This window comes from Platalea leucorodia, assembly GCF_965183815.1.
Source record: "Platalea leucorodia genome assembly, chromosome: 5".
Taxonomy (NCBI): domain Eukaryota; kingdom Metazoa; phylum Chordata; class Aves; order Pelecaniformes; family Threskiornithidae; genus Platalea; species Platalea leucorodia.
In genome coordinates, this window is record NC_138827.1 from 93744420 (window position 1) to 93769668 (window position 25249).

Below are 25249 nucleotides of genomic sequence, written 5' to 3' on the forward strand. Positions count from 1 at the left end.
AACAGGGAGGGTGAGTGGCACTTAGAGCCGATTATTCGAGCTTTGTGCAATACTTAAGTCAGAAATGAAATCTGGACTACAGAATTGCTACCTACATCATTGGCTACTTTGGGGGGCAGGGGAAATCAGTTAAGTGATGCTAACAGCTAAAGTATTTCTCTTAATTTTACTGCTACAAAAGTTTGGAAAAAAAGTTTTGCCCACCTAAGGCCATGGCTGTCAGGCCGTAAGCTTGAACGGTGCTATCCCGCCAGCTGGCAGCAGGAATAACTCATTCATCCCGACAGTACCTTAATGGCTGGTCACAAGTGTTTTCACAAAATGAAGAGATGAGCCTGAAGTGACTCGGCAGTCACCTTTGATTTATTCTAAGTTCAGCTGTGTGAAAACACAAGCTTTTAACCACACCGAGCCAATTAAACCTGGAGTCCCGCTTTGTCTAGTGGAATAAATCAAAACTGCTGGAGAGCAGCCTGCAAGTTTTCAGTGCTCCTTGCAACTGTCTGTGCAGGAACAGCACTGCTCCAGGTCACCGGCAGCCGCCAGGACAATAAAAGCAGGACTCTCCCATATGCTGCTCTGCAACACCAGTCCCGTTAAATCCTCCATGACACAACACATGTCGTGCCTTTGCGGTACGTTTATGAACAAGAAGAAACACCCACGTGGGTTTTTGCCACCTCCCGTTTCTACCCGTGCACTTTGGACGCTGCCGGCCGGGCAGCTCGGCCGCCCGCCGCGGCCCACGCTCAGTGCTGGGAGGGGAAGGGGTTACATCCCGGCCGGGTTAGCCACGTGCACGTTGTCAAAGAAACATGGAGAGATTAGGGAAAGGATTTTGTGTATGCTTGGGATGTTAATTGCCAACACAACAGGATTTTGAAACCAAAAGGGGGGGGGGGGGGGGGGGAACCACGCTAAATTTGTACATGGGTACAAATTGTAATTGCCTTCTTTATGTAACCTCCCTGATAATGAGCATTAGGAGAAGAAAAAATATCATTTAATTCTAACCTTTTTTTTTTTTTTTTTTTTTAAAATACACTTGCCTTCGCAATTAACCTTTTGGACGCTTTAAACCCAACCCAGCACAGAACAACGGGAGGTACAAGTTTAAGGAGAGCAGATGGCTTTTCTGAAATTGCCTTTTATTCACACCGTACGGCGCCCGCTTTACGCGATCCCGGGATGACCTGCCCACAGGCCTCACCAGCAACGGCAGCTCGGACTCCAACCCGGCGTTGCAGGTGCAGAACGCTGATGGGAACCATTCCCAAAGTTATTCTCAGCACACGCGACCGTAATTCAGTATTATATCTGGCGTGTTTTGACGACTCTGTTCAGTCTAAGTCATTAATGGGAGCTGCTCATAGATTTTTTAGTTCCCTAACACACCAGAAGTCAGCCATGGCTGTACACCTTCTCCAAAATGATCTCTACCATATTAAAAAAAAAAAAATAGAAAACACATTGCAAAAAAACTCCCACTTATTTCATTCTATGAGAAGCTTAACATCATTTTAAATTACAGCTACAAGAAAACGAGCGTTGTGTAAGGGTAGGGGTACTGTCCTCTCCTTTCTCTTCTGCACACAACTAATAGAAGTTTAAAGCGACTTTCTTGAAGCCACGGGAAGATGAACACGCATTGGAACAAGCAAGTACCACAAAAGACTAAGCTCCCACATCCCTGATTTTGTAATTAATGTGCAGGTAGCTAGATAAAATTGTCCACGTCTCACCTGAGCAAGTCAGACAACGTATGAGCTGCTCAGCAGCACTTAGGGCACATGTGCTACCGCCTCTTCTGGGAGCCGAGGCCATCGGTGATGGCGAGACAACACCGAGACAACACAGCGTCTCTTTGGAGCATGAGATTTCTAGTTCTGTACACAGGATCAAGAGTTTGGTGCGGGAGGTGCCTCCAACCACACCGTCCTGGGCTGCTTAGCTATTTTTATTCAGTTTTGGCAGCATGTATCCCTCAAGCCTAGGAAAAAAACCTCCTGGCCTTACTCCTGAACATACCAAATTAATCATGAAAACCCTGGCAGCACCTGCAGTTCCCCCATTGAATACAGCTGGAACACAAAACCCATCCTATCTTACACTCCACAGCGACTCCTGCTCTCAGCCTGACAGCTTGCACACTGAAATGTCAACTCTTCCTCCCATGAAAAAGCTCATATACGAGCTGGCTTGTCTCCTTGACACACAAGCTACTTGGTAATCCAGTTACGACTGAGCCGGACACGCAGCCCAGCTCTAGAGGGCTCCCCGCCGCTAGCCAGCGCCTATTCCTGTAAAACACCAACCCAGCAGACCTGCCTGAAGCAGCAAGTCTGCGGGACACCAGCCCCTCCTGGTGCAGCCTGGTTTTTTCCTATTCCCGCTTCTCCTCTCCTACAAGAGCCCAGCTGCTGAAAAAATGGCCAAATTCTGAATATTTGGTTGCCACCACTCTCTAATCCAGACAGCTCTTTGCAGAGCAGATCCACCCAGCACCCAAGCCCAGGGCATCTCAATCACCAACAGCCTATAAGGGATCTGTACAAAACCAGATTTGCTCAAGGGGCCCTCCCTCGCACTGCCTCTCGGAGCCTCCCCGAATCATCCGCGACCGCTCGCTCGGCTCCTGCACCCCAGCTCCCATCCCCTGGGCTCCTTCCACATCAGCTGAATTCTGCTGGCGCCGTTCGACCGACCGCCCCAGCGACAGAGGCCGAACTGGACAGTGAAAGGAAACGGGAAAAACATGTCCGATCGGAGTTCCAGAAGACCCACAAACCAGAGCTGTCATTACACCCAGGACTAGCTGCAGTACAACCTTCAGTGAATATGCACCACGTCTGTCCTTCAGCTAAGAGTTTATCTCCATACCTATACACTCCGTGCATCTTTGCACATAATCCTAGAGACACACATACAGCTGTGTGAGACAGGAACCGGCATTCACTCCTTTTCTTCACATTTCCTCACTACGCTATGTATCTATCAGGAATTTTTTGAGTTTTTCAAGTGAATTTTTAAGACTCTGCATTCTAGAGGGGAAAAAAAACAAAACAAAAAAAAAAACCAACACAACCCTGCCTTACCTTCAGGCCATTACAGTGTATCAGGCAATCTGGTCACTAGAGCATGACACAGAACCAGCTGCAGAACCAGAGGACTGTTGGAAAAGCACAGCTTAAATTAACTTCTTTATTTTACACATATTTGCCTAGCGGTCTTTCTTACCACATGAATCAGTCAGCACTTATGACTCAAAAAGCCGCTATTTGAAAAACTCTCAAAAACTGTGTCATTGACAGGGAGATGTTAATAATATAGTTTCGTAATACAATTATTTAACATTTTCTTGTTTGCACCACGGTTCTATTTGATCCCAGCATGTGAAGTTTTATAATGCTTGCTATAAAAATACTTTCCCATATTTATCCTCGTTTTGGAGTCTCATTTATCATGCTTTGAAGTAACTAGAAGCTCTGGCACTTGATAAGCTTCTCTGAAAAAGATCTGAGGCATCTTTACAACTCGGAAGAAACCAAGAGATCTCCCTCTTGTGGTCTTCTATGTAAACAACCTTAACTACATTTGTGAGTTCAGAAGTGCCTAAGAGGAGTTTTCTTTCATCAAATATTAACAGAAATTGTAAGTAATTCAATATATGAAGCGTTCTTCCTAGAAAGAATGAGAAAGAGATTGTTTTAACTTTATTTTTATCTACATGGTATTTTCTTGCAGAAAAACCACAGAGATTTAAAACGCAACGCTGTCTCCTGTATACCACCACTTGAAAGAAAGTGGGGAGAAAAAAGTTACAGAACAAAGTAGATGAATAAACCTAACAACGGAGGAGATGTTAGGTTTATACAGATAAGTGCTATCTAGATGAACATATAAACTGCAGTTCTAAAATGCTCACACTTCAGTTTACACAACGCACATAGTGACCTCTACCTTACAGATCAATCTTACTCTTCAAAAACCATAGCGGATACGTAGGAACCCATGCTCACAGCTTCCCATGTAATGAGATTAACAAGTCTGACACAAACATAAAAAGAAATTTTGTGCCTTTATTGGAATGGTGTTAGGCTTTAAATACACCAATTTTGATAACCTGATTATTTGGTTTTAATTAGAAATGACACTACAGAACTGCAATACTGGTCCAACAGTCTTGTCTTTACTTTTTTTTTTTTTTTTTAAAGCAAGAGATAGTATGAAAATGCACCAAGTAATCAGAAAGCACTAGCAGGCATCGGTTAATCCAAGATACTAGCTTCCCAGTTCCAAAAGCACTCGCATTGTATGGAACCCAGGATTTAGACTGGTCATGATTTGCAAGAACTAGTTGCATGAGTCATGACTTTTTTTTTTTAATTTACTTTCAAGTTGGTCACTGGTAATTTTTTTTCCTCAAATATTACAGTTTCTTTAATTTGTATTTTTCCTCAAAGTATAAAAAAGTATGAAATATAAACAAGCTCCTGCATTGCACCCATGAAAGGGTACAACGGAAGCATTAGAGAGCTGACTATCTACACACCGTCAAATCCCATCAAATCTTGGAGCGTTCATTAATATACAAAATCAGGGCACAGAAAGAACTAAAATCCACTTTTTTGTTTTGTTACGCACAGGTTCAAATAATCAATCTAAAGAAAAAACGTGATCATTTTGGCTTTCCACTACATCCGCATGTTGAGACATTTATTAAAATAATCCTGCTTCATTGTGTTTGGTCTTTTTCTTATCGTCAAGTCATGTTTGTTATCTTAATACCAGCCATCAGACAAACAAGTAATCAGAAAGACGCCTCCTCTCCACCTCCCTATCCCTGACCCCTCTGAGGTCAGCTTTAAGACATGACTCCAAACACAGGGTTGTGACGACAGATGCTAGGACCAATCTCTTCATAATCTTTTTTGGTATGGCATACTTGGTAGAATTCAGGCTGTAAAGGGAAGGAGGAGAAAAAATTAGTCAATGGTATGTACACCTTCTCTGAACAATATTAACATTTACGTAGCAAATGGAAAAAACCAAATACGGATAACTTGGAAGTCCTGAAATTACATCAAGCATGGCTAAACACCAATGCAAACAACGCATTTTGCCACAAAACTAAAATGCACTGTTTGACAACGCACACAAAGCTGTAAATGAGCTTTCATTTGCTCTTTCAAATCTTTAAAGTCTAACGCAAAAAACTCCAAAAGGGGCAAGGGGGGTATATTTGCTACCCAAAGCCTATCAGAAATCCTCCAACTGCATTTAATATAAAGTGAAGGAGAGATGAGAACGCCAAAAGCATACCCAGAATGACTGAAACATGCTCAGCTTTATAGCTAACTTACTGTGGAAGCCAGCATTGATCCTCCAAACCAAACAGCGTATCTTTGCATATGGTGCGTAATGACTTGTACATCAATGGGCTTCGGCTATAAAAGGAAAAAAAAAGAGGAATAGATTAAAAGTCATTTTTGCTGGTACAAATTGGACATTTTTTAAAAAGAGTCTATATTCCAAGCTCACTTTTCACAAATTAGCATTTCCCTAAATGCTGGGTATGTAAATTTACAGTTAGAGCATCAGATTCTCTCTTGTACAACCCAGACTAAGAAATAGCTGCTGCTTATAAATCGCCAGTTACCTACTTTCAGCCATTAAGAGATACTTGCATTCACATCAATTTTCTCCCAAGAGCTCCAACACAGTGTTCCTCTCCAATTATCCACGTTCTATTTTCTGCTGAATTTCTTGAGGGACTGTTTATCTATGCAGTTGTAAGAACAGATCCATACTACTTACCCCTTTCAAAAAAACACTTCAGAAAGTTAATTTTTAAGTCTCATGCTATTATTTCAACAAAGCATCCATTGCAGATTGATTGAAAGTTTCTGTAGGACCAATACAGTCACAGTCATGCTTTTCAAAACTACAACACTCATTCCAGTTAGCCCCTTTCCCTCCATATCCACACAAACCTTCTTTCCTTACTTGTGCTTTCAAAAATGACAGCGTACGTAACAGTTTCAGAGAGAAGGAATTTGTTAGTTCCAGTACAACCTGATGAAATCTGACAATTTGAAACAGTATCTAAAAATATTTTGTAATAGATTAGCAAAATTCAAGCCAGTTACTACTTGCAATGCCTAGTACTCTGAAGAAGGAAGAATCACATCAGTTTCCTTATTCATATCCTCCTTCCTTACCAAGTGGTAAAAGTCTAGTAAGAACAAAGAATAAACTAGGTTACTTGAACCAGAAAACTGTATATAACTGAAATTTCAGAGTTGTCTACATGGCATATTATGAAGCTATACTGGGGGTTTTAAGAGTTGTTTGAGCTCATCTAGCTAGACTACTACTAAAAAAATAAATGAGCAGAACAACCTCATTCTTGCCTTAAAAGGAAAAAACACAAAATATTTTTTTTTCTCTGCTGGTATCTTCTACATATGCAGGGACAATAGACAAAATGCAAAAGTTTGATCAGAGGTCAAAAGTGGAAAGAACATAACTGCGCAACCTCTCTGTGCAGCCTGTTCCAATGCCTGATTATCCCCACAACAGAAAAGTTTTTCCTTTAATCCAAGCTGAACCTCTTTTGTTTCAATTTATACCTGTTGTCTCCCACGCGCCAGTCACTCAGCACTGTCAAGGGCCTGGTCCCACTTTCTCGATCATCTTCCCACATATACTGAGGGGCTGCTATCAGGACTCCCAACGCCTTCTCTTCTCTAAACGAGCCAGTTCCCTCAGCCTTTCTTCACAGGACAAATGCTCCAGTCCCCTGACTACCCCCGTGGCTCAACAACGAGCTTGCTCCATCTCTCTCATTAAGTTCAAAAGACTGAGGACGATGATTTGCAACTAATCAATAAGCACTAAACAAAAAAAAAAAACCAACAAACTGGGGAGTGACCAACTGCTTTCACATAAGAGGCGTAAAGTCCCACCCCTTCATTAGGGGAGACTGATTCAGTTCAATAATAACGGACAGGCAGCACAAGTGCGTACCAGGGGAAATAGTACTACAGCTTCCCACAGTGAAAGGATTATATCATATTTTCCAATACTACTCTACAATTCTCTACAATATTGAAGCTTTTCAGAGATTCGTATAAGAACTTCAAAGGAAAATGAAGACATTTCAACAAACAAGAACATCATTGCAATAGGTTATTTTCGCATTTTCCAGGTAACAAGGGAGAGAAAGATGCTTGTTAAATGCATTAGCCACAAGAACTGACCTTCAGTCTGCCACCACTAAGTTCTTCACTAAGTTTCAGTCTGGCATCAACAGTCCTTTTCAAGTCTCGCTGTAAACGGCGACCAAAGTCCCTGAACATGGTTGAGCCTCCAGAGAGGACAATATTCTGTTTTGAGTAACAAAAATTATTAACTGCTTCTGAAAATCTAAGTCTCCAACTTTACCCAGTTCTTAAATTCTAAGTATCTAAATATAGTTTTTAAGGTTACAGTTAACAGGTATGCTTTTGCTTTAAGTTTTAAATTATCTAACACTTAAGCATGACAGAATATGAATTCACAAAGAGGTTGTCACATTAAAATTGGCTGTGCTTTAAAATCCATTTATATCTTAGTACATCTCACTTCCTTCACTCAGATTTAGGTTTCCCTTATTTCTTTTTCTTTTAAAAAAGAGTTTGAGTAATGAAACATCACATTCTGAAAAAAGTGTGGGTGAACAATGTAAAGCCTTCTGCGTACTGGACTCGTTTCTAGAAAAATGGTTAATCTTGTTGTTTTGGTTTGTGTTTTGTTGTTTTTGTTTTTAAATAGAGTTTCAAATACGTATTTCAATATAAAGCACAATCCTTCTAAAACAAGTATTAAAACCATTCATTATAGCTACTGACCTTATACAGAGGACGTCTAACATCAATGGGACAATTCTGAATAACTTCATCTACTACTTCTGAGATTGGTTGCGTAAAGTCAGGATTAGCAAACTACAAACAAGAATAGAAACAGACCAGTCAATGTGCAGGACCACATATTGCAAAGGAAAGGGGGTAAAGAGAAAAGGGGAAGAGAAAGAATCATCCTATTATACTAGAGATGTCATGAAAACTAATAATGGAAATAGTTATGTCAGCTAGTTTTGCTGCCATTTATAAAAGGTCTGAAAGAATAATAAAAATAAAGCATCTATTTTGCCAGCTATTCCTTTAGATAGTTTTTGTTAACCATAACAGGTCAACGAATACATGCCCGTCTCAGATGCTGAGCACCAGAGCAAAACAGCATAACATGAAAAAAACTGCAACAGAAGAATGCAGAGAGGGATTCAGCGGGAGGAAAAGGAGAAAGAAAAAAAAAAAGCTTTATTCCCATTTAATTTTTCCCAACACTGGAAGAGAGCCTGAGGGTATAAAGGCAAGATGACAATATTTAGAAACTTGACTTCTCCACAGACAGCTAAGAAAACAGGGTACAATGTGGTAAGGCCTGGAAATTCTATTAAAAAGTGCAAGAAGAAAATATGGGTTTAGTAATCCAATTACTTTAAAAGTTTGAAATAGTTTTGTTTAGATGTCAACCTGAATTTGCATAAAGATTATTAGCAATCAAGAATCAAAAACATGTTGATTTACAATAATAGCTGGTATCTATTTACAAATAAGGAGAAATATAAGTCAGGATAACCACTTCTTTAAAAGTTTGCAAATACTATTTATATGCTATCATCTAAAACGCACCCAAAACAAAAAGCGTGGGCAACTCAAATCAACTTACCTCAGGATGGAAGAAAATCTCTGGCCCCAGGAATCTCTCGTAGCCAACATCAATGGTAAATTCTTTCTTTGAGATAGCATTAATTCCAGTATACTGCTTAATCCACTTTGTACCATCCGTGTCATACTTGTTAAATTCTTTTACTAAGTCAGGGCAAACATAACTAAAGCGTTCCTGAAAATTGAATACGTACAGTTAGAAGTATCTTCTTAAATATAGCAGAGAAGATGGTATGAACTTTAAAAAGGTGTAGCAATTTCAACCTTTAAGAACAAGAGTTTTAAATTGGCAGATACAGAATAGGCCTCAAAAATGGCGGAACTGACATTTATTGTATATGGTTAGATAATGGTTCTGCTACTACAAATCATTTCCGTGCAGAACTGAAAGCAGCGTATCTTGCTGAGCTAAATTACTTTTCATCTATTTTTCCTCTAAACTTCTACGACGGTGAGAAATGAGTTCTAAAGTATATTGAATTGCCATAGAAACAGGTTTAAGTGTACTTTAAGCTGAATGTCTTTCAGAATAGCTCTGTACTACAAAAAAAGAACACATCAACATTCAGAAAGAATAAAAGAGTAATTAGGGCTCTTTACATTGCACATCCCACCAAGAACATTTCCTACTGAATATTACAATAATAATAATAATAAAGGAGGGGTGGAGAAAGGGGAGACTACAAGTGAAGAGTGAAACTCTAGGCCAAATTGAGTATAAGCCAGCAGCATACCTTAAATTTAAGGCATTTCATATTATTATATTATTTAGGGATTTTTATATTACTTAGAAACACAGCACCATTACTTGGAAGGACAATGACTTTAAGAGATTATTGTATTTTAAAAATAGATATCAAGCTCTGATCTAAAATAACCTTAATGTCTGCAATGTTCACATTACCTTCACTGCTTTAGCTGTTTCCAAGGATTGTTCGGGAGGAATTCCTACTTCTCGCTCCCTCAGCAACTGCTGAATGAAGTATGTTATATCTCGCCCAGCAATTGGAATGTGTTTGATACAGCTGCCAATCACGTATCCTTCGGCCTGTAAAGAAAATTAATTGGGAGAAAGATATTGACAAGAACTCCTTTCAACAAAGCTTAGGAGGGAGAGAGAAAAAGATGGAGTCTAAACTTCTGTTCACTACCTGTGATTGTGAGATTGAAGCCCTTTAAGACTGGTTCATTTAATTACCAGAAATCCAATTCTTTAGTAGCCTTATTTTACTTGTTAAAGTGTTTTGCCTTGCATTGGTTCATAATTCTTACAAGGTTAGGAGGAACAGAAAGGTCACTAGTACATACAGCAGACAAATAGCTATACTCACTATTCCTTGGCCTTTATTTTCTCTTCAAAATGAGGTTACTCTTACCAAAAAGGTCAAGAAACCTTGTATAATGAAATATTATTTTAGAAGAAATGATGTGGCTCTGCAGTCACAGCCACTGATGTAAGACATTACAATCCACATGAACCAAAATTAATTTTCTGAAAGCAGGGAGAAAATGCATCATTTCAGCACATTAATTGACATGGCTTAGAACATCAGACTGGCCCACACTCATCCTGGTTATACTTGTCCTGGGGGTCAGTATCAGGGCATTAAAAATATCTGGTCTAAACGCAGAAACCGAAAGTGTTCACAACTGGCTTTCAACCTCACCAGACCTGCTACATCCAAACAGATGAATCCAGTTATCATGCTAATATTAAATGCTTAAAATTTCCTTTATACACCTTTCATTCATATAAAATGTTCTAACATAGAAAATAACAAGTAATAAATATACCACTATTATTAGCTTCACCAAGGAGACAAGCGTTTGTTAATTCCTCTTTATCTATTTTATTATAATAAGTGGTATACTATTGCTGTCAACTTGTTCAACATGTTTAAAAAAATTCCAGAAATCAAGTGAATATCACTCTATAAAGGAGCTTAATGCTTCAAGTGATATAGAATACCTACTCTTACTTCAATTAGAAAAACCAAACCCACAAATCGGGAAAAGTTCAATTGTTTTAAACAGCAATTTGATCTACTAAATACAATTTAAAAAAAGTTTACCTATAAAAGGTTTGAAACGTTAATTGTTTCCTACATCGTATTAAAAATATGCCATCTCGGATGAACAGTCTGAACAAAGATTTAGCCACTATATTCCACCAAGATTAATAACAAATTGCTACATCAGAGCATATGTTTGATCACCACCAATGCTACTATTTGGTGTAACAAATCATTTTTAAAAATCTGATGTTACTGTGGCATGATAAAGCTTTGTATAGATTGTAATCTTAAAAATTGCAAACTTAATTTTGAAAAGAAAAATGTGTCTGGTGCCTAGACACACATTTAACTTCCCAAGGAAAGATGGGCAGAGACACAAATTACCAGCCACTTGAAATAAAGAACACTATTAAATGTTCCAATTATAAAATTTCAAATGTGTAGCTTTTTAAAATGAAATACATACCTACAGCAAAACCAGTAATTTGACAGTTAAGAAACTGCAACTATAAATGTTAATTATTTAATAAAACATCATACGATTATACCAATTGTTGCTTTTAGCAACTTGATATATTGGAACAGATATTCAACATTAATTAACCTTGGGGGGAGGGAGGGGCGGTCCCAGTCAGGGAGGAACTTTTTTTTTTTTTTGCTTGTATTGCTGATGCATGGTAGCATACTACTAAACATTGGTCAACAGCTGGAGAAAAATTGTAAACAATACTACATCTGCCCTCAAGTATTTTGTATTATTTCTATTCTATATATGAATTAACTGAATGAAACACAAAAGTTTCCAAACTTTTTGGACTGACTATTGTAAAGAGCATATTCACTCTTACCAGCAAAACAAACTGGAAATACAATAAAGCAATACAATTTCATCGATCACTTAGCATGGCCTTGGCAAATCACCTTTTAAGATAAGTCACTGGAAGACAATATGCCCTGATAAACTCTGGGTGCAAAGTAGTTCTTCAAGAGTTTCTGCACTACAAAAATAAACAAAAACCCCACAACCCTGGAAATTATCTGATGTTTTTGAAGATTTCTAGCTACACTTCAGTCTGTTTAACCAGAGAACAGTTTGTCCTGTAACTTCCCTGAAGTCTACACTTACACAGTTTCTATAGTTTTGATGTATACTTACAACAGGAATAACATGAGTGACACCATCACCACTGTCTATAACTGTGCCAGTCAGTGTTCGTTCTCCTACTTGTCTTGACGTCCAAGACGCAGCTAAGGCAAGGACAGCCTTGTAAAAGAACACACACAAGCCCAAATCTTCATTAAAGCACTGCATTGCAGATCCCACCTTCCACTCCCCCTCCCAACAATACCCAGTCCGACACCCTCATGGTAATTTACAGCATGGAAACTGATTTAGTAATATTATATATGCGTACACAACAGCTTATGAAAAAGAGACTGCATAAATGTAATTTTTGACTCCTAATGCTTTTTTAGCCATGTCTAAATACACATCTTTTTTGTTACTTCATATTGAGAGGGATTCAATTCTTGGCCTAATACCATTATTATGAAGTGGTATGTTGTTTTGGTTTGGTTTGTTTTTTAATTTATTTATGACGCAACAGATATACTCTAATGCTTAGAGGCTTCCTTTTATACAGGTAACAGAGGAACAGTACCTAGCTAACAGACCACAGAATGAATGCATATCAAACATCTAGTGGTGAAATTGCTAACCGAAAGTAAATAAAAGCATTCCAAACACCACTCATACAGTTTTCATAGTGAAATTAGTTTTAGTTCAAGGAGAAACACTGTAGCTCTAACTTTCAACAGCCCTGCCCTTACCTGAACAGCAATATATAGCCCTGGAACATTGAAAGACTCGAACATGATTTCAGCAGTATATTCTCTATTTTCTGGAGTATTTAATGGAGGCTCAGTCTGTAAGACAAAAGAAACTCAAGTTTTACTTACATTCAAATCAAACACTCGACTTTAAAAAAAAAAAAATCACCAAATCCTAAATTTTGAAAGATGAGTCATTCAATAACAATAGCATGTAAAAATAGTAATGTGCAAAGGGTGCTTTTAAAGGCAAATAGTGCAATTAAAAAAAATCTAGAAACTCTTGACAATAACAGTATTTATGCAAACTGCATTGCAAAAAAACATGATTAGAGTGAAAACAGAAGTGCAATAAAAATATTATAGTAATTACTGCTTAAGAATTTACATTGATGGCCCCCGTTGTGGGTTGGGTTAGCTCATTACAACTTTTGATTTCACTGAAAGAATCAAGGACTACCAACCTAAAAATGTGAAAGGATGCAGTTTAGCACATTTAAAGAATGACAATTATTTTTAAAATTTCTCAGTGATTCATTAAAGAAAAAAGCCGGTTTTCTTCAGAAGGCAATCACTATAAAACAAGTTGATATGATCAGCTGTAGAAATGTACTCAACTGAGAGAAGCCAGCAACAACATACAATGCACTATAACAGTATGCTATAATTTTCATTAAAATACCAAACATACTTAACATTAAGTCTCTCCTCTGAAAGAGCATTTTGGATAGTGCTACAGAATAGGGGGGAGGGAGGGAATCACTCTTCCATTGCATCATCTATGTAGTAGGATGGTAAAGAGAAGAGGGAGCCAGAGTGTTGAAAGGTGATAAGGACAAGAGGCCAGAGACAAACTGCAACATGGGAAATCCTAAGTAGGTATTAGGAGCAAAAAAGGTAACATGAGGGTGGTCAAATATTACGAAAGGGGCCCAGAGCTGGTATGGCATCTTCATCCTTGGTTATTCAAAGGTTGGCTGGACACAGCCTTGAGCAACCGGATCTAACTAGACCTGCTTCAAGGAGACTGTTGCATTAGATGTTCTTTAACACGTATAGCCAACACTTCTAATTCCAAACTTGCTCTATAAACATCAGACTAAAACAAATTGCCTATTTCAAAGGCCTTAAATAAAATACTAAGGAATAGCAGATGCTTCAAAATAACATTGACCTTAATTCAGATCTAATTTGCCCAAATATGACAATCAATCCTTCCAATTTCACAAAAAACAAAATACACCATCTAGACACACCATCCAGGTGACAGCATTGTAAAAACAAAATAATTCCAATTATGTCAAGTCAAAACACACAAGTACTTTTTTTGCCTCAAAAATGTAAACATGGTTATTGAATTCATTGGACAAGTAATAGAAAAAGAGGGATGAAGCCGACGCAATTTGGAGAGAAATGAGAAGAGAATAGAAAAAGTTTGCAGTTCAGACACTCTCACATCTTAGAAAATTAAAGAAGCTGGATGGGATAAGCCAGGTCAGGAAAGTTTCCAGTAATTCATATTTACTTTAGTTTTCAAGATAAGCATATTCACATTTAAGAATTATTACATAAGTCAGCACAAACATTCTTACTAGTCATATGCAATTTCATAAGTAGGACATAATTTTACCTACCAAAAGAAAATAATGGTCCTCGGGTTCTGCCCTTAGATACTTAAAGATTACTTGCTCCATAAACCTCTCCATCAAGTCCCAGTCTTCAACTATACCATGGCGGATGGGCCACTGTTGCAGAAGAATATCAAAATATCATTGGAAACAAAAGAAAGAAAAAAAAAAATATCAGTGTTTTCAACTGCAGTAAAAGCATACAATCTACATATGCAAGAAACCTTGCATTAGGTTTTCCCTGTCTCAATCTGACACCTATTAGAAATTCAGATTCCAACCCTTGAATAGCAGAGTCACTACATTGCGCTTCTCTCACTACAACAGAATGGTGGCCCTAGGATAAACCAAAGGTTCCCCCTAGCCCAGCATCCTGACGTTGCCGATTCAAGACGCCAAGGAACATGAAAAAATGTGATATTTCCGCTTAACACTCTCCCTTTGCTTCAAAAGAAATATATATTCACGTACTTTTTTTGCAAATTCCCACAGGCTCCTGAAGGTCAACAAAACTAATACCAAACCTTATTTTCCATTAAAACAGAGTTAGTAAGAAAATAAGATTAAAATTAACCAAAAAGAATTCACAAGAAACTGTTTACAGTATAGCTAATGCTTTCTAAAGAGTACTGGAAAATTATTTTAAACATTTATCTTAATACCTTGGTTGCATAAGTTGGTTTTTCTATTGCTTCATCCCCGATAAAGAAGTCTAAATCATCAACACCTTTCAAAACCCTCCTTTGTGCTTGATCGACCACTTTCGCGGATTCTTTGATAGCAATACCTTTAACAGAGAACACAAACAACATTGTAGATCATATCTCCTGCACTAAAAAAAAGAAAACCCCAATATTCAAGAATAGGAACACACTGTAATTGCATTCATCCTTTGTCTCAGGTATAAGTGCAGAAAAGCTAAATAAAACACAGATAATTTGAATTCTAATCATAGGTAAACATAGTTAGGATTTATAAAGTAACACAATAGAGATCTAAATATGGATTTAATTGTTAGACTCTCAACATGCCATCAGAAAGATAAAATATAAAAAGAAACACTAAGGGTATCCCTACAGATCTCATTTTATTCAACAAGCGTGCCAATTTTCTGCACGCTCCTATAATAATAATAATAATAATAATAATAATAATAATAAAAGGAATGCAGTTGTAGAAGTTGTATAAAGAGCAAGAAAGAAAATATACTTCCATTATATAAATGGATGTTTTACTTCACTTGTACCAATTTGATTTCTGGACATATTATCAAAATCAGATATGGCACACAAAGGGGACTGAATAGCAACTAAATAAGGAAGAAACACGTGCAAAAGAAGGCAGGAAGGAAGAAGTAGAAGAAAACGTAAGGCATACAAAGAAAATTGGACAGAACTAAAAGGAGTATTTTTAAAAGGACAGAAGTTTGCATGGCCACACGATGCACCTTTAGATGCTTTAAAACAGATTTTCACAAAGTCTATGTTTAATTTCTTCCTTTAAATCTTAAGATTCCTATCTTATCATTAAGAACGGGACAGAGAATTTCATTTAAGAGAGACTGTAAATCTCTCCTTCACTTCAAGAAATAACTGGCAAAAGTTAAGAGCTTGTATCTTGGCAATTTATTCCTTCCAGGATAATTACTCATCATAAATAAAGAAACAAGTTTTTATCAGAAAAATACTGGCTAAGACTAAACACAGGATCGTGGAAAGATGGATCAGTGATTAGATATCACAGGAACACAGATGTTCTCTTTTCCCTCATCTTTTGCATCAGCCCCCTGGCTACCAGGGTTGCAGTGCCAGCAATACCTGCTGTATTTTTTCAACTCTTACTAATTGCCTTGAAACACAATCCTTTACACAAATGAGGAAATTCAGATCTATAAGAAGCGTTAATGTCAGCCTCAAATATTCAAAGGTTGTGATCCAACAGCTCTTTCAAAGCCAAATTATTTTGCTAATTCTCACCTTCAGTAAGAAGTTCTGTTTGCTCACAACTAAGGCTAAAAAAAGTTATGAAAATAGCTGCTGCAGGCTCAAGCCCACGAGACACCAGGCAGCACAGCTACGGGATTTGGAAATCAATAGCATGCTAGGGTAAAGCACCGTTAGTTCACTGATGCTCCCATCCTTCTCCCGTCTCTTCCCATAAAGAGCAACAAAAGCAGAGCTGCACAGCCAAAGTTAAATGTTGTGAAAGACTGAACAGGATAAACCAGAAGACATTATTTTGAGCTCTTCAGGAAGAAAACTGAATCATACCGTAACTTCTGTGGCAGCTTACAGGAGCGCAGAGAGGAAGCAAAAGGCTGGAGGAAGCCGAAAAGCATGGGGGGGTAGATAGGAAGTAGAAGCTAAAATTGTGGGGAAGGAGATGTCGCAAGGGTAGCGTTTGCTGCAAGTGAAAAGAAGAATCTTGCCAAATATTTTTCAGATCATCATTACAGAGCTCACACATTTTGGGAAATTTTTCTGTCCGGATGTGTGTTATCTTCAAGAATTTTCAAGTAAAATACCATCGCTTGCCACAAGATTATAGAAACTTTCAAGTCAAAGTGTTTTCACCCTGTTACAAGCCTAAAACAAGATGGGAGCTCTCAATATTTTGCTGGTGTTGAGGCTGGCCTGTTCAGTCCTGGTTTCGAAAGTCAGAAATGAGAAGGAAACAACCTGAATCAAGAATCATATCCTGAAAATGCAAACAGAAAAATAAATCTTGCTGAAACCAGAGCTAAGCTACCGCAGTGTCTGAAGATGGGCAGCACTCCAGCAGTATCTCAGAGCATTTGCCTTTGGTTTGCTTGGCACAAGAATTAAGAGCTTTTAGAAAAAAAGAGGACATACTTGCATCAAATCAATTTTTGTGCTTAGCCACTACTCAAGCCAGTTCTTTTTCTTTCAAAGGTAAAGAAAAGGCCATCTAATATGTAAACTATCACAGATAAACTGAAATGGATGACGAATCAAGAGAACTACTGGGTAATGGAAAGAAGTTGACTCCTATTTTAACATACAGCAAGAAAAAAAGGATTACGTGAATAAAAATCAAGCAAAATTAATGACCTGCTAACATCTAAAAAGCAGCCAGGGAAGAAAGCAGTGAACCCAAGTCTCTTCAAAAACCTGGCCCAATATATTCTCATTTACTTCACTTTTCAAGCAAGCATTTGTTATCTCTACAGAAGCACATTCAGAACTAAATCAAGAACACAACATAAGAGAGAAGTGGGAGATAAAAATTTGTTAAGAGCAGGAGTGAGTAAGATAAGCAGCAAGTGAACAAGGCATAAGGAATGCTGCTCGAACCTGTTTAACAGCAAACATTTTTTAGAGAATCAAATTGATAACATCCAGCCACCACTGCTGGAAGTCAAAGGAGAAAGCAAACCATTTTTCCTCTGTGGATAATATTAAGGAAATTAAAGACACCAAAGTGCTTTGAAAAGATCCACAGTTTTTTGTAACATTTTACTTTGAAACTAGGTACTGCTATATTCTATGTTCATTTCTCTAATGTGGATCACACCAGTGCTATTTTATTTCATTTGAGGCAGAGGATTAACGCAAACTCGTGCAGTTAGTGTAATTATCTAACTTGGATTACAGCACAAATGAGAAAAATGCCTTTTTCATTAAGAGAATTGCAGTCAATGACCATTTCAGCTGTAGGAGCATCTAGACCAGAGGGTTTTTTTTGGTTTGGTTTGGTTTTTTTTTTTTTTAAATACACCACACTATATCAAAAAGCTGTCAAAAAAATCTCATTTCCCCCCTTTCTCTTCTACTTTAATAGCATCCCTGTTGTATAAATTTCTCTACTTAATGATCTGACAGGTCATTTAATTCCCAGAATTTGTTTAAAGTGTCATGATATCTCTTCTCTTTTTTTGGAACAAGGACGTGATTTTAAAATTAAATAAACCAAATCTGAAGATGCAGAAAGGGTATGTAAACTCTATTTACCTGAAATTAAATAAAATAACCATTGGCCCATTTTTAATTTAAAGAATGCTATGAAGCTTAAAGAGCAATGTAAAGGTTTTTTTTTCAATGGTTCGTTAACCTTTTAAAATCTAATATTAAAACTAGATTTTGTGTGGAAAAACAAAACTGTAGAGTATATTTTATATGCCACCGAGGTAAACTAAATGAAATTCAACTGGAAAACCAAATGAATGAAGAACTACGTATAGAAGAGATTGAAAGGATTCTCTCACTTGTATGAGAACAGGAGAATGCATTAAATGAATCAACCTTAGCTTTCCATGAAAATTGCTTTTTGAAGCATATTTTCTAGAAAAATTAACAGAGAGCCTGAACTATCAAGTTCTATTTTACAGGGACTATGCTTAAGTATTATTAGTTCTAGCTCTTTTCCTGTTGCATTTACAAGGAAACAGGGTGTACTAATTATTCCTTTTTACCAGGATGTAATACGTGATTACTTTGGCACAGATGAACGACGACAAAATGCCAAGTGGTGTAGGAGGTCAAAAGGGGAAGCATTTCTAAAGGAAGCTGATTGAGTTCCATTCTCTAGAGTAGAGCTGTATCACTTCAAGTGGGAGAAACAGTTCAGAAGACAAGGAGCAAATAAGCAACTTCACATGTAAAAAAAAAAATAAATTAAATGCTTTCTTGTTCTATTTACAAGACATAGTAAATTAAGTAACATAGCTGTAATACTGTAAAATACCTGGGAAGCATAACATTTTAAACCCTAAAGATATTAAAACATCCAATTTTAATTTTTTTTTGTAGTTACAATCAACTAAACTTTAACCTGAGAAATCCCTAATAAAGGAAAAACCTTCTAAAAAGTAAATATAGCCACACTACTGTATTTCAATATGGCTTCAATTGCCAAGATATTAACTTCAAATATTAGTATACCATTTTAATGAATGTATTTTTCTAAACTGAGCATCCATAGCAAAACAGAACAGTCATGCTATCACTCTGTGTCATCACTCAGAGGTGTTTTCAAGTCGCTCATTTTTAACTGTTTTTTTTTACATAGCGTGTTATAGAAACTGTAAGTGTAACTTCAGCATTCATACAGAAGTAACAAATACTTACATGAGGGAATAATGAACTGGGGTTCAGTATTACCGGCATATCCGAGCTTTGTATACCTGTTGAGGCAAAAAAGGTTGGGTTATAATATTTAATACCACAAATACCAAAGACATCTCCCTTTTTTACTGAACATAACTCTCTTCCCATATGAAAAAGACCCACTGAATTTCCTCTAAAAAAAAAACCAAAACACAAACAAACCCCCCCCCAAACCTCCAAACAAAGAACTTCTCTTTTTTAAAAGGTAAAACAATGCTCCCTATCACAAATCAAGCATCATTACTAACTTCTACTCTAGTAAAATTTTACTACAGAACACAAAGTATGTAATTCAATTTATCAATGCTTAGGAGTATAATTTAGAGTCAGGGTAGTTCTTCCCTGCTCAGCAGTTAGCATTTCTATAGAAATATTTTCATATAATAAGTGTTAGTGGTAGAAGTGTTTTTGTAACTGCTAACTATAGGGGAAAAAATTGCCTTGCCCATGGACTACCAGCTGGGCAGGTGGCAGGGCTGGCCAACATTACTTCACAAGCATTTCCCAAGATGTACCATCATAGGTGGCAAGTACTGACAGCTGATAACGACAGTGGTAGCAAAAGAAATTCCATTTAGACAAATGGAAAACAGTCTTGAAAATGTGTTTAATAAGACTAAGGAAAGCAAGAGGAAAAGAACTACACACCTTTACCCACCCAATTTCAAGAATGTGCTATAGATATATACATCACTTTCCTTGTCATGATGTAAGAAAACTGAAGAAATTACTAATGTATTCACAAAAAACAACTACAAAACTCACAGTACCAAAACCATCCAGCTGCTAGAAACCTTGTTAGAAAAGAGTTAACAACAGCACAGGCGAATTCTAAAATGTGCAGACCAAAATGCACACTATATTCAAGAGTTACAGCCTACACACAAGTTTTTAACAAACACAGACATGACAAAATTCTCATTTTCTTTATACAGTCAGACAGCTGTACTAACTAAATTAGCACCGTCAGCAAAAGCATGAAACACTGTAGTAACACCTCGACAATTTTCAGCACTCAGATATAAACCTGGAAGATCTTAAGCAGTATGAGGCAGTACTAACTTTAACAATCTATAAATTTATGTCAATAACGGCAAAATGCCTGGCAAGAAATACAGTAAGAGGTTGGTTTTCACAGGTTAGAAGAGGAGTGCTGCTGCAGTAGGTTTTGCTGTGATGCTACTGATGCAGCGGTTCACAATTTGCTCACGTGTCCCGCTAACGCCTACACAATTTCTATCGCTGACGTTAATTGCGCACATTAGTGCTGGGCCAGGAGAAACGGTATCCTCAAAAGGAAGGTATCTTTCTCTCTAAATAACAAGTGGTTAGCACAGGACCTCATCTAACACCAACAATGTTTTGCAAGAGAAGTATTTTTAAAGCCGTAAACCCCATCTTGTCTCTAACACGCTCTAACAGTTGGGAGTAACCATGCAAAAAAACTTGACTTCATATTGATCTACGGTAATATTAACTGAAAAATAAAACTTCACTGGCAAAATAAGATACATAATGGAAAAGAAAAAAAGAAACTGAACACCTGAAAGAAATTTATACCTCATGAAGAGATCAGCATTATGCCTGAACTCATGACATGCAACTCAGATTTTGCAGACTCAAGTTATAAGCAAGCACATTTTTTAAAATTTTCTTCTTAAATATCTAGTTCCTAAGAGAAATCTCAAGAATTCCACCATCTGATGCTTCTATAACCTGTCATGCAGAACAAAACTGTTTGCTGTATCTGTAATGTTGTAAGAGGCTTTTAGTTCCACAAGAAAATTGAGAAGAAAAGCAGCAAATATTGACTCGCTCCCTCTACCTTTCCCCGCAAATCAGGAACTGTGGCATGTCTATTTTAAAGCTAAATCTACAGAGGAACTTTGGAGCCTGAAGGCTACGTAAACCTACAACTAGATCAGAAGTTAACAACCAAAAAAGTTAAAACCATTTGATTATTAAATCCAGTATTTCAAAGAAAACAAAAGGTAAACTGTTGCAGGTAACAGGCTGCTTAGCTGCTTGTGGTGTGGGAGACTGCCCAGCACACACACACGGCCAGCAGACTGAAAGAAAAACAGTCAAATGAAAGATGTATTTTACATAAAAAGACCGTATTCAGACATAAAATCAGCACATCTAAAAATACTATGGCCTACTCAGCAAGAAGTGTCCTGACTCATGAAAAAAGTCCCATTTTTAGGCTTCCAAAAAAGGAAAAAAAAAAAAAAAAAAGGAAAAAACCCACATGGCTTCTGGTCTCTGAGTATTAAAGCATTACAGCCTCGAGTCTCCAACGTAGTCTCCAACGCAATGCTTCGCATCACAGCCTGCTGCCTTCTGCCGGATTCATGCAGTGGCCGGTACTACGGGGCTCTGGGCAGTAGCTAGGGCTGCCAGGGACTATGGTAATACACATCATAAACAGTAAGCTTGATTGTCATAGCTAAATGTATAGATAGAAACTCTCGAGTTAAAATGCAGTTTAAAAATGTGACAGGCGAGAAAAAAAAAGTTAAAAAAATGAATAAAAGTTGATAAAAATCCTCAGTTCTCCAAACGTACACTCTAATAACAGCAGGGCTTCTTTTAAATTAACTTTTGCAAAGATGAGGCTTTATTCAGACTGATCAGATCTATTCTACCACTGTCACTTGAAGTAAAATATTTAAGTCACATGAAAAAAGGGATACCATGGGCAAGCTAGACTCACAAGTATACAGTTTCCACAAGCATTTCATACAGGGCAAAGTGTGTCTGACTAATGTATGATTCACAGGGGAACGAGGCACACCCTGTCTTCAGAGCAGCAATCACTGCCACTGCAGAAAAAAATCATGATATTAAAGATATCATGAGGCAATTACCAATACTGGATCACAGTTGTCCACTAAATCACAGCTTGTCTTGCTTGCTACACAGCACTGAAGAGTGGCAGGAGGGACTTCCATTGAGACAGGCAGGCACATGTCATTTAATGAGACACAAACTCAGCTTTCCCACACTGAATTTGGGGCACTCAGCAGTAAGAGAGCAAGGCACTGTACAGATGAGTACAAAAGTACGAGCAGATTTCTATTGAAATCTGTAGCACAGAACTGATTTACAAAATCCAAAGGTGAAAACCTGAATTCAACCTTGATCATTTAGAGTTTTTCCTTTATTTCTCCACATTCAGCTACCTGAAGGGTTTCTGTAGGCCTGTTTGCTCATTTAAGGAGAAAAAGAAGAAACAAAAAACCAAACACAGCAAAAAATGTCCTTGGATAATCATGACCTTCAGATTTACCTTAGAGAACAAGCTACAAAGTATTCAAAAGCAGTCCACAAAGTCTCAATACATATGTGAGTGTAGGTATATAGAGAACCATATACATACACCCCCTCGTACTATCTATCAGTATACATATATACAGTGCTGATATTCCCTAATGACTTCCCTGCAATATCTTCTCCAACAGGCAATGAGGTCTCACACACCATCCTCTGGCCTATGCAAATGTAATGATGTGACAAACAAAATATGGTTTCTTTTGTAGGGGACATTCATGCCACAAATGGGGTGGGGGTAGCAACTAATGAAGGTTCCTTCAACTCAAGGCTACTAATCCACACCTCTACTATCAGCAGAGAAATATCTCTAGAGTCACATCCACCTCAAACTCACACCCTGAAATTGCAAAGTAGCTCTGCACTGATCTGCCCAAGAGATCTCTGGAAGGAGTGCCAAAAGGCTCTCCACAATGTTCTCAACGGCACTAATGGGATTTCTTATATGTGCTCTCTCACCTAGAATAATGTTTCTGAGGCTACGACATGAAAGCAATGTCACTTGAAGGTTACTTGCATATTAGTCATGCAGACAATTTTAAAGCCAAAAGGAAACAGCACTTAGGGTAAGAACTTCTAATGAGAATGTCATTAGCAGAACCTCCGTCTGCAAACCTCAAGCCGTGACCATGCACCTTTACTCTGCTTCTTTCCTGCCCACAACTAAGGTCATTCTGTATGTATCCTCCCAAGTTATATACCCTACTTCTAAGCACAACTACAATTTTAACAAAAGGATGAGGAATAGGAGGACAACTGCTCCACAGGCAATGCATTTGTTTAGCTACTCTGAGAAATGGGGTGGCCCAAAACAAGTTGTATCCTTGTCATTTTGCTGACAGCTCCATGCAAAGACACAAGTTAGCCAAGCACAAGCAGAGAAGAGCACTAGAGGACAACTGTCACCTGATCTTCAACTTCTGTAGAGCAAATCCAGGGTACAGCCTACCCCTCAGCTACTCCTAATGACCTGGACTAAAAGCAATTTCATGCATAGGACCCTTTTTTTTTTTTTTTAACTGCACACACGAACAGAAATAATATGTACCACCAACACTGGCCCCACTGGAAAGATGCAATGCAACTTTAAAAACAAACAAACAAAAAAAACCCACACACTTTTCTGTAGGGAGGGAGGAGTAACGGGAGCAGGAGTAACAAACCTGAAACTCTCTGGAAAGAAAGTCAAGACTAGGCTGAAATCAAAATGGTCCCTTTCTGGATTACCTTCAAGGTGCCTAAAGTTAGAAAAACAGATAGAAGGATTTCCCCCCCCCCGCCCCGGAGGGCTTTTTTTGTTATTTTTGTTCATCAGATTGCTGTCTCTTCATGATGGTTCTGAATTATTGTCCACCATCTGAGCCACAGCAATCCTTCTGTGCAAGCTCTCACTCAAAACGCAACACATTCATTGCCTTGTATCATACCTTGCAGATGCAATGGGCTTCCCAAGTACAGTAACCTATAGAGCATACGCGTTAGCTTGTGTGTGTAAGTCCTAGAATTCTGCTTTGGTGCATACCACACCAAAGCCAGAAAGGTTTCTCTAACTAAACCCACCTCTGCAAAGCCCTGTGCAGAATCTGTCCAACGGATCATGCTCCGAGCAAGTCTGACATTCAGTGATGGGATTAGGCTTTACACAAAGTTAAACTGCATTTATGCTTAAAAGTAAGCTGATGCTGCCTTTTTGCAAGGTGCCACGCTTGCCAGGCAGCAGGAGATCTGTACTCGCTATCCTCTTCCATCCAAATGGGTTTAGAGCCCATCTCCCATTTCCCATAAGAGCCTCTTGCCATTTGCTTATAAACTCCCCGAGGCAAGAGTGCTTTGCATTTCTTTCCTAAAACCACGTGGAAAAGGCTGCAAGAAATGAGGGCCAAAGACAGAAAGCAAGACGATTGCCCAGTACCCAGAACACCCATCTTAGAAGAGGTACGATTAGAGTTTTGATCCCTACTCCAAAGACTGCTTAATTATTTTATTCCATGACCATACAGGCATAGACATGGACACCTTACAGACATGCTATGTACTTCTTCCTGGAAGAAATTTTGAGTTTTCCAAGTGATATTGTGCCAATGAGAGTCAAAAGTTATCACCACACATTAACAGCTGCACACAACAGCATACTGGCCACTTAAAAGAAACAACAGATGAGTGGTTTAAAAGAAGTAATCCCTGCTAATTTCTGAATGCAGTACTGATACCAGAGCCCAGGAGTTTCAGGCCTGGGAATCATTAATTTGATTACACTATTTTCCTACAGTTTGAAGTCAGATGCCCACAACCTCGAAATTTTCAATGCACCATGGCATTTCTGTTGTCCTGCTTAGACAATTCCCACTTACAAGCTAGTGTCTGCAAATCCTGCGCTGAGCAGCCGAATGCACCAACCTGGATTTCATTCCACAGCTTTCTGAAGCTCCTTCATGGGTCTAACCCAAAGAACTTAACTGAGAAAAAGGCTGCAGGGGGGGCATTTCTTTGGATCAACCAAGAGCAAAGAGAAACTCCAAAAACAGAGGCCTCAGTTATGTGAAACA

The 25249-nt window shown here is 38.1% G+C and overlaps 1 protein-coding gene across 2 annotated transcripts in view; it reads right to left on the reverse strand.

Annotated features, from left to right (window-relative positions):
• Nucleotides 1-3613: 3613 nt before the first annotated feature.
• Nucleotides 3614-25249, reverse strand: part of ACTR3 (actin related protein 3) — a 32412-nt gene continuing 10776 nt past the window's right edge. Inside the window, exons 1-12 of one of the 2 annotated variants that reach the window (XM_082312401.1) lie at nt 19332-19387; nt 18698-18853; nt 14907-15031; nt 14251-14361; nt 12617-12712; nt 11943-12050; nt 9676-9819; nt 8773-8946; nt 7893-7985; nt 7263-7388; nt 5364-5447; nt 3614-4960 (exon numbers count right to left, since the gene is read on the reverse strand). In XM_082312401.1, coding sequence (XP_082168527.1) covers nt 4865-4960; nt 5364-5447; nt 7263-7388; nt 7893-7985; nt 8773-8946; nt 9676-9819; nt 11943-12050; nt 12617-12712; nt 14251-14361; nt 14907-15031; nt 18698-18785 — 1245 coding nt within the window. In that variant the 5' untranslated portion in view covers nt 18786-18853; nt 19332-19387 and the 3' untranslated portion in view covers nt 3614-4864. Of the gene's footprint in view, nt 4961-5363; nt 5448-7262; nt 7389-7892; nt 7986-8772; nt 8947-9675; nt 9820-11942; nt 12051-12616; nt 12713-14250; nt 14362-14906; nt 15032-18697; nt 18854-19331; nt 19388-25249 lie in introns of those variants that run through there. The other variant, XM_082312400.1, reaches the window with a different exon arrangement.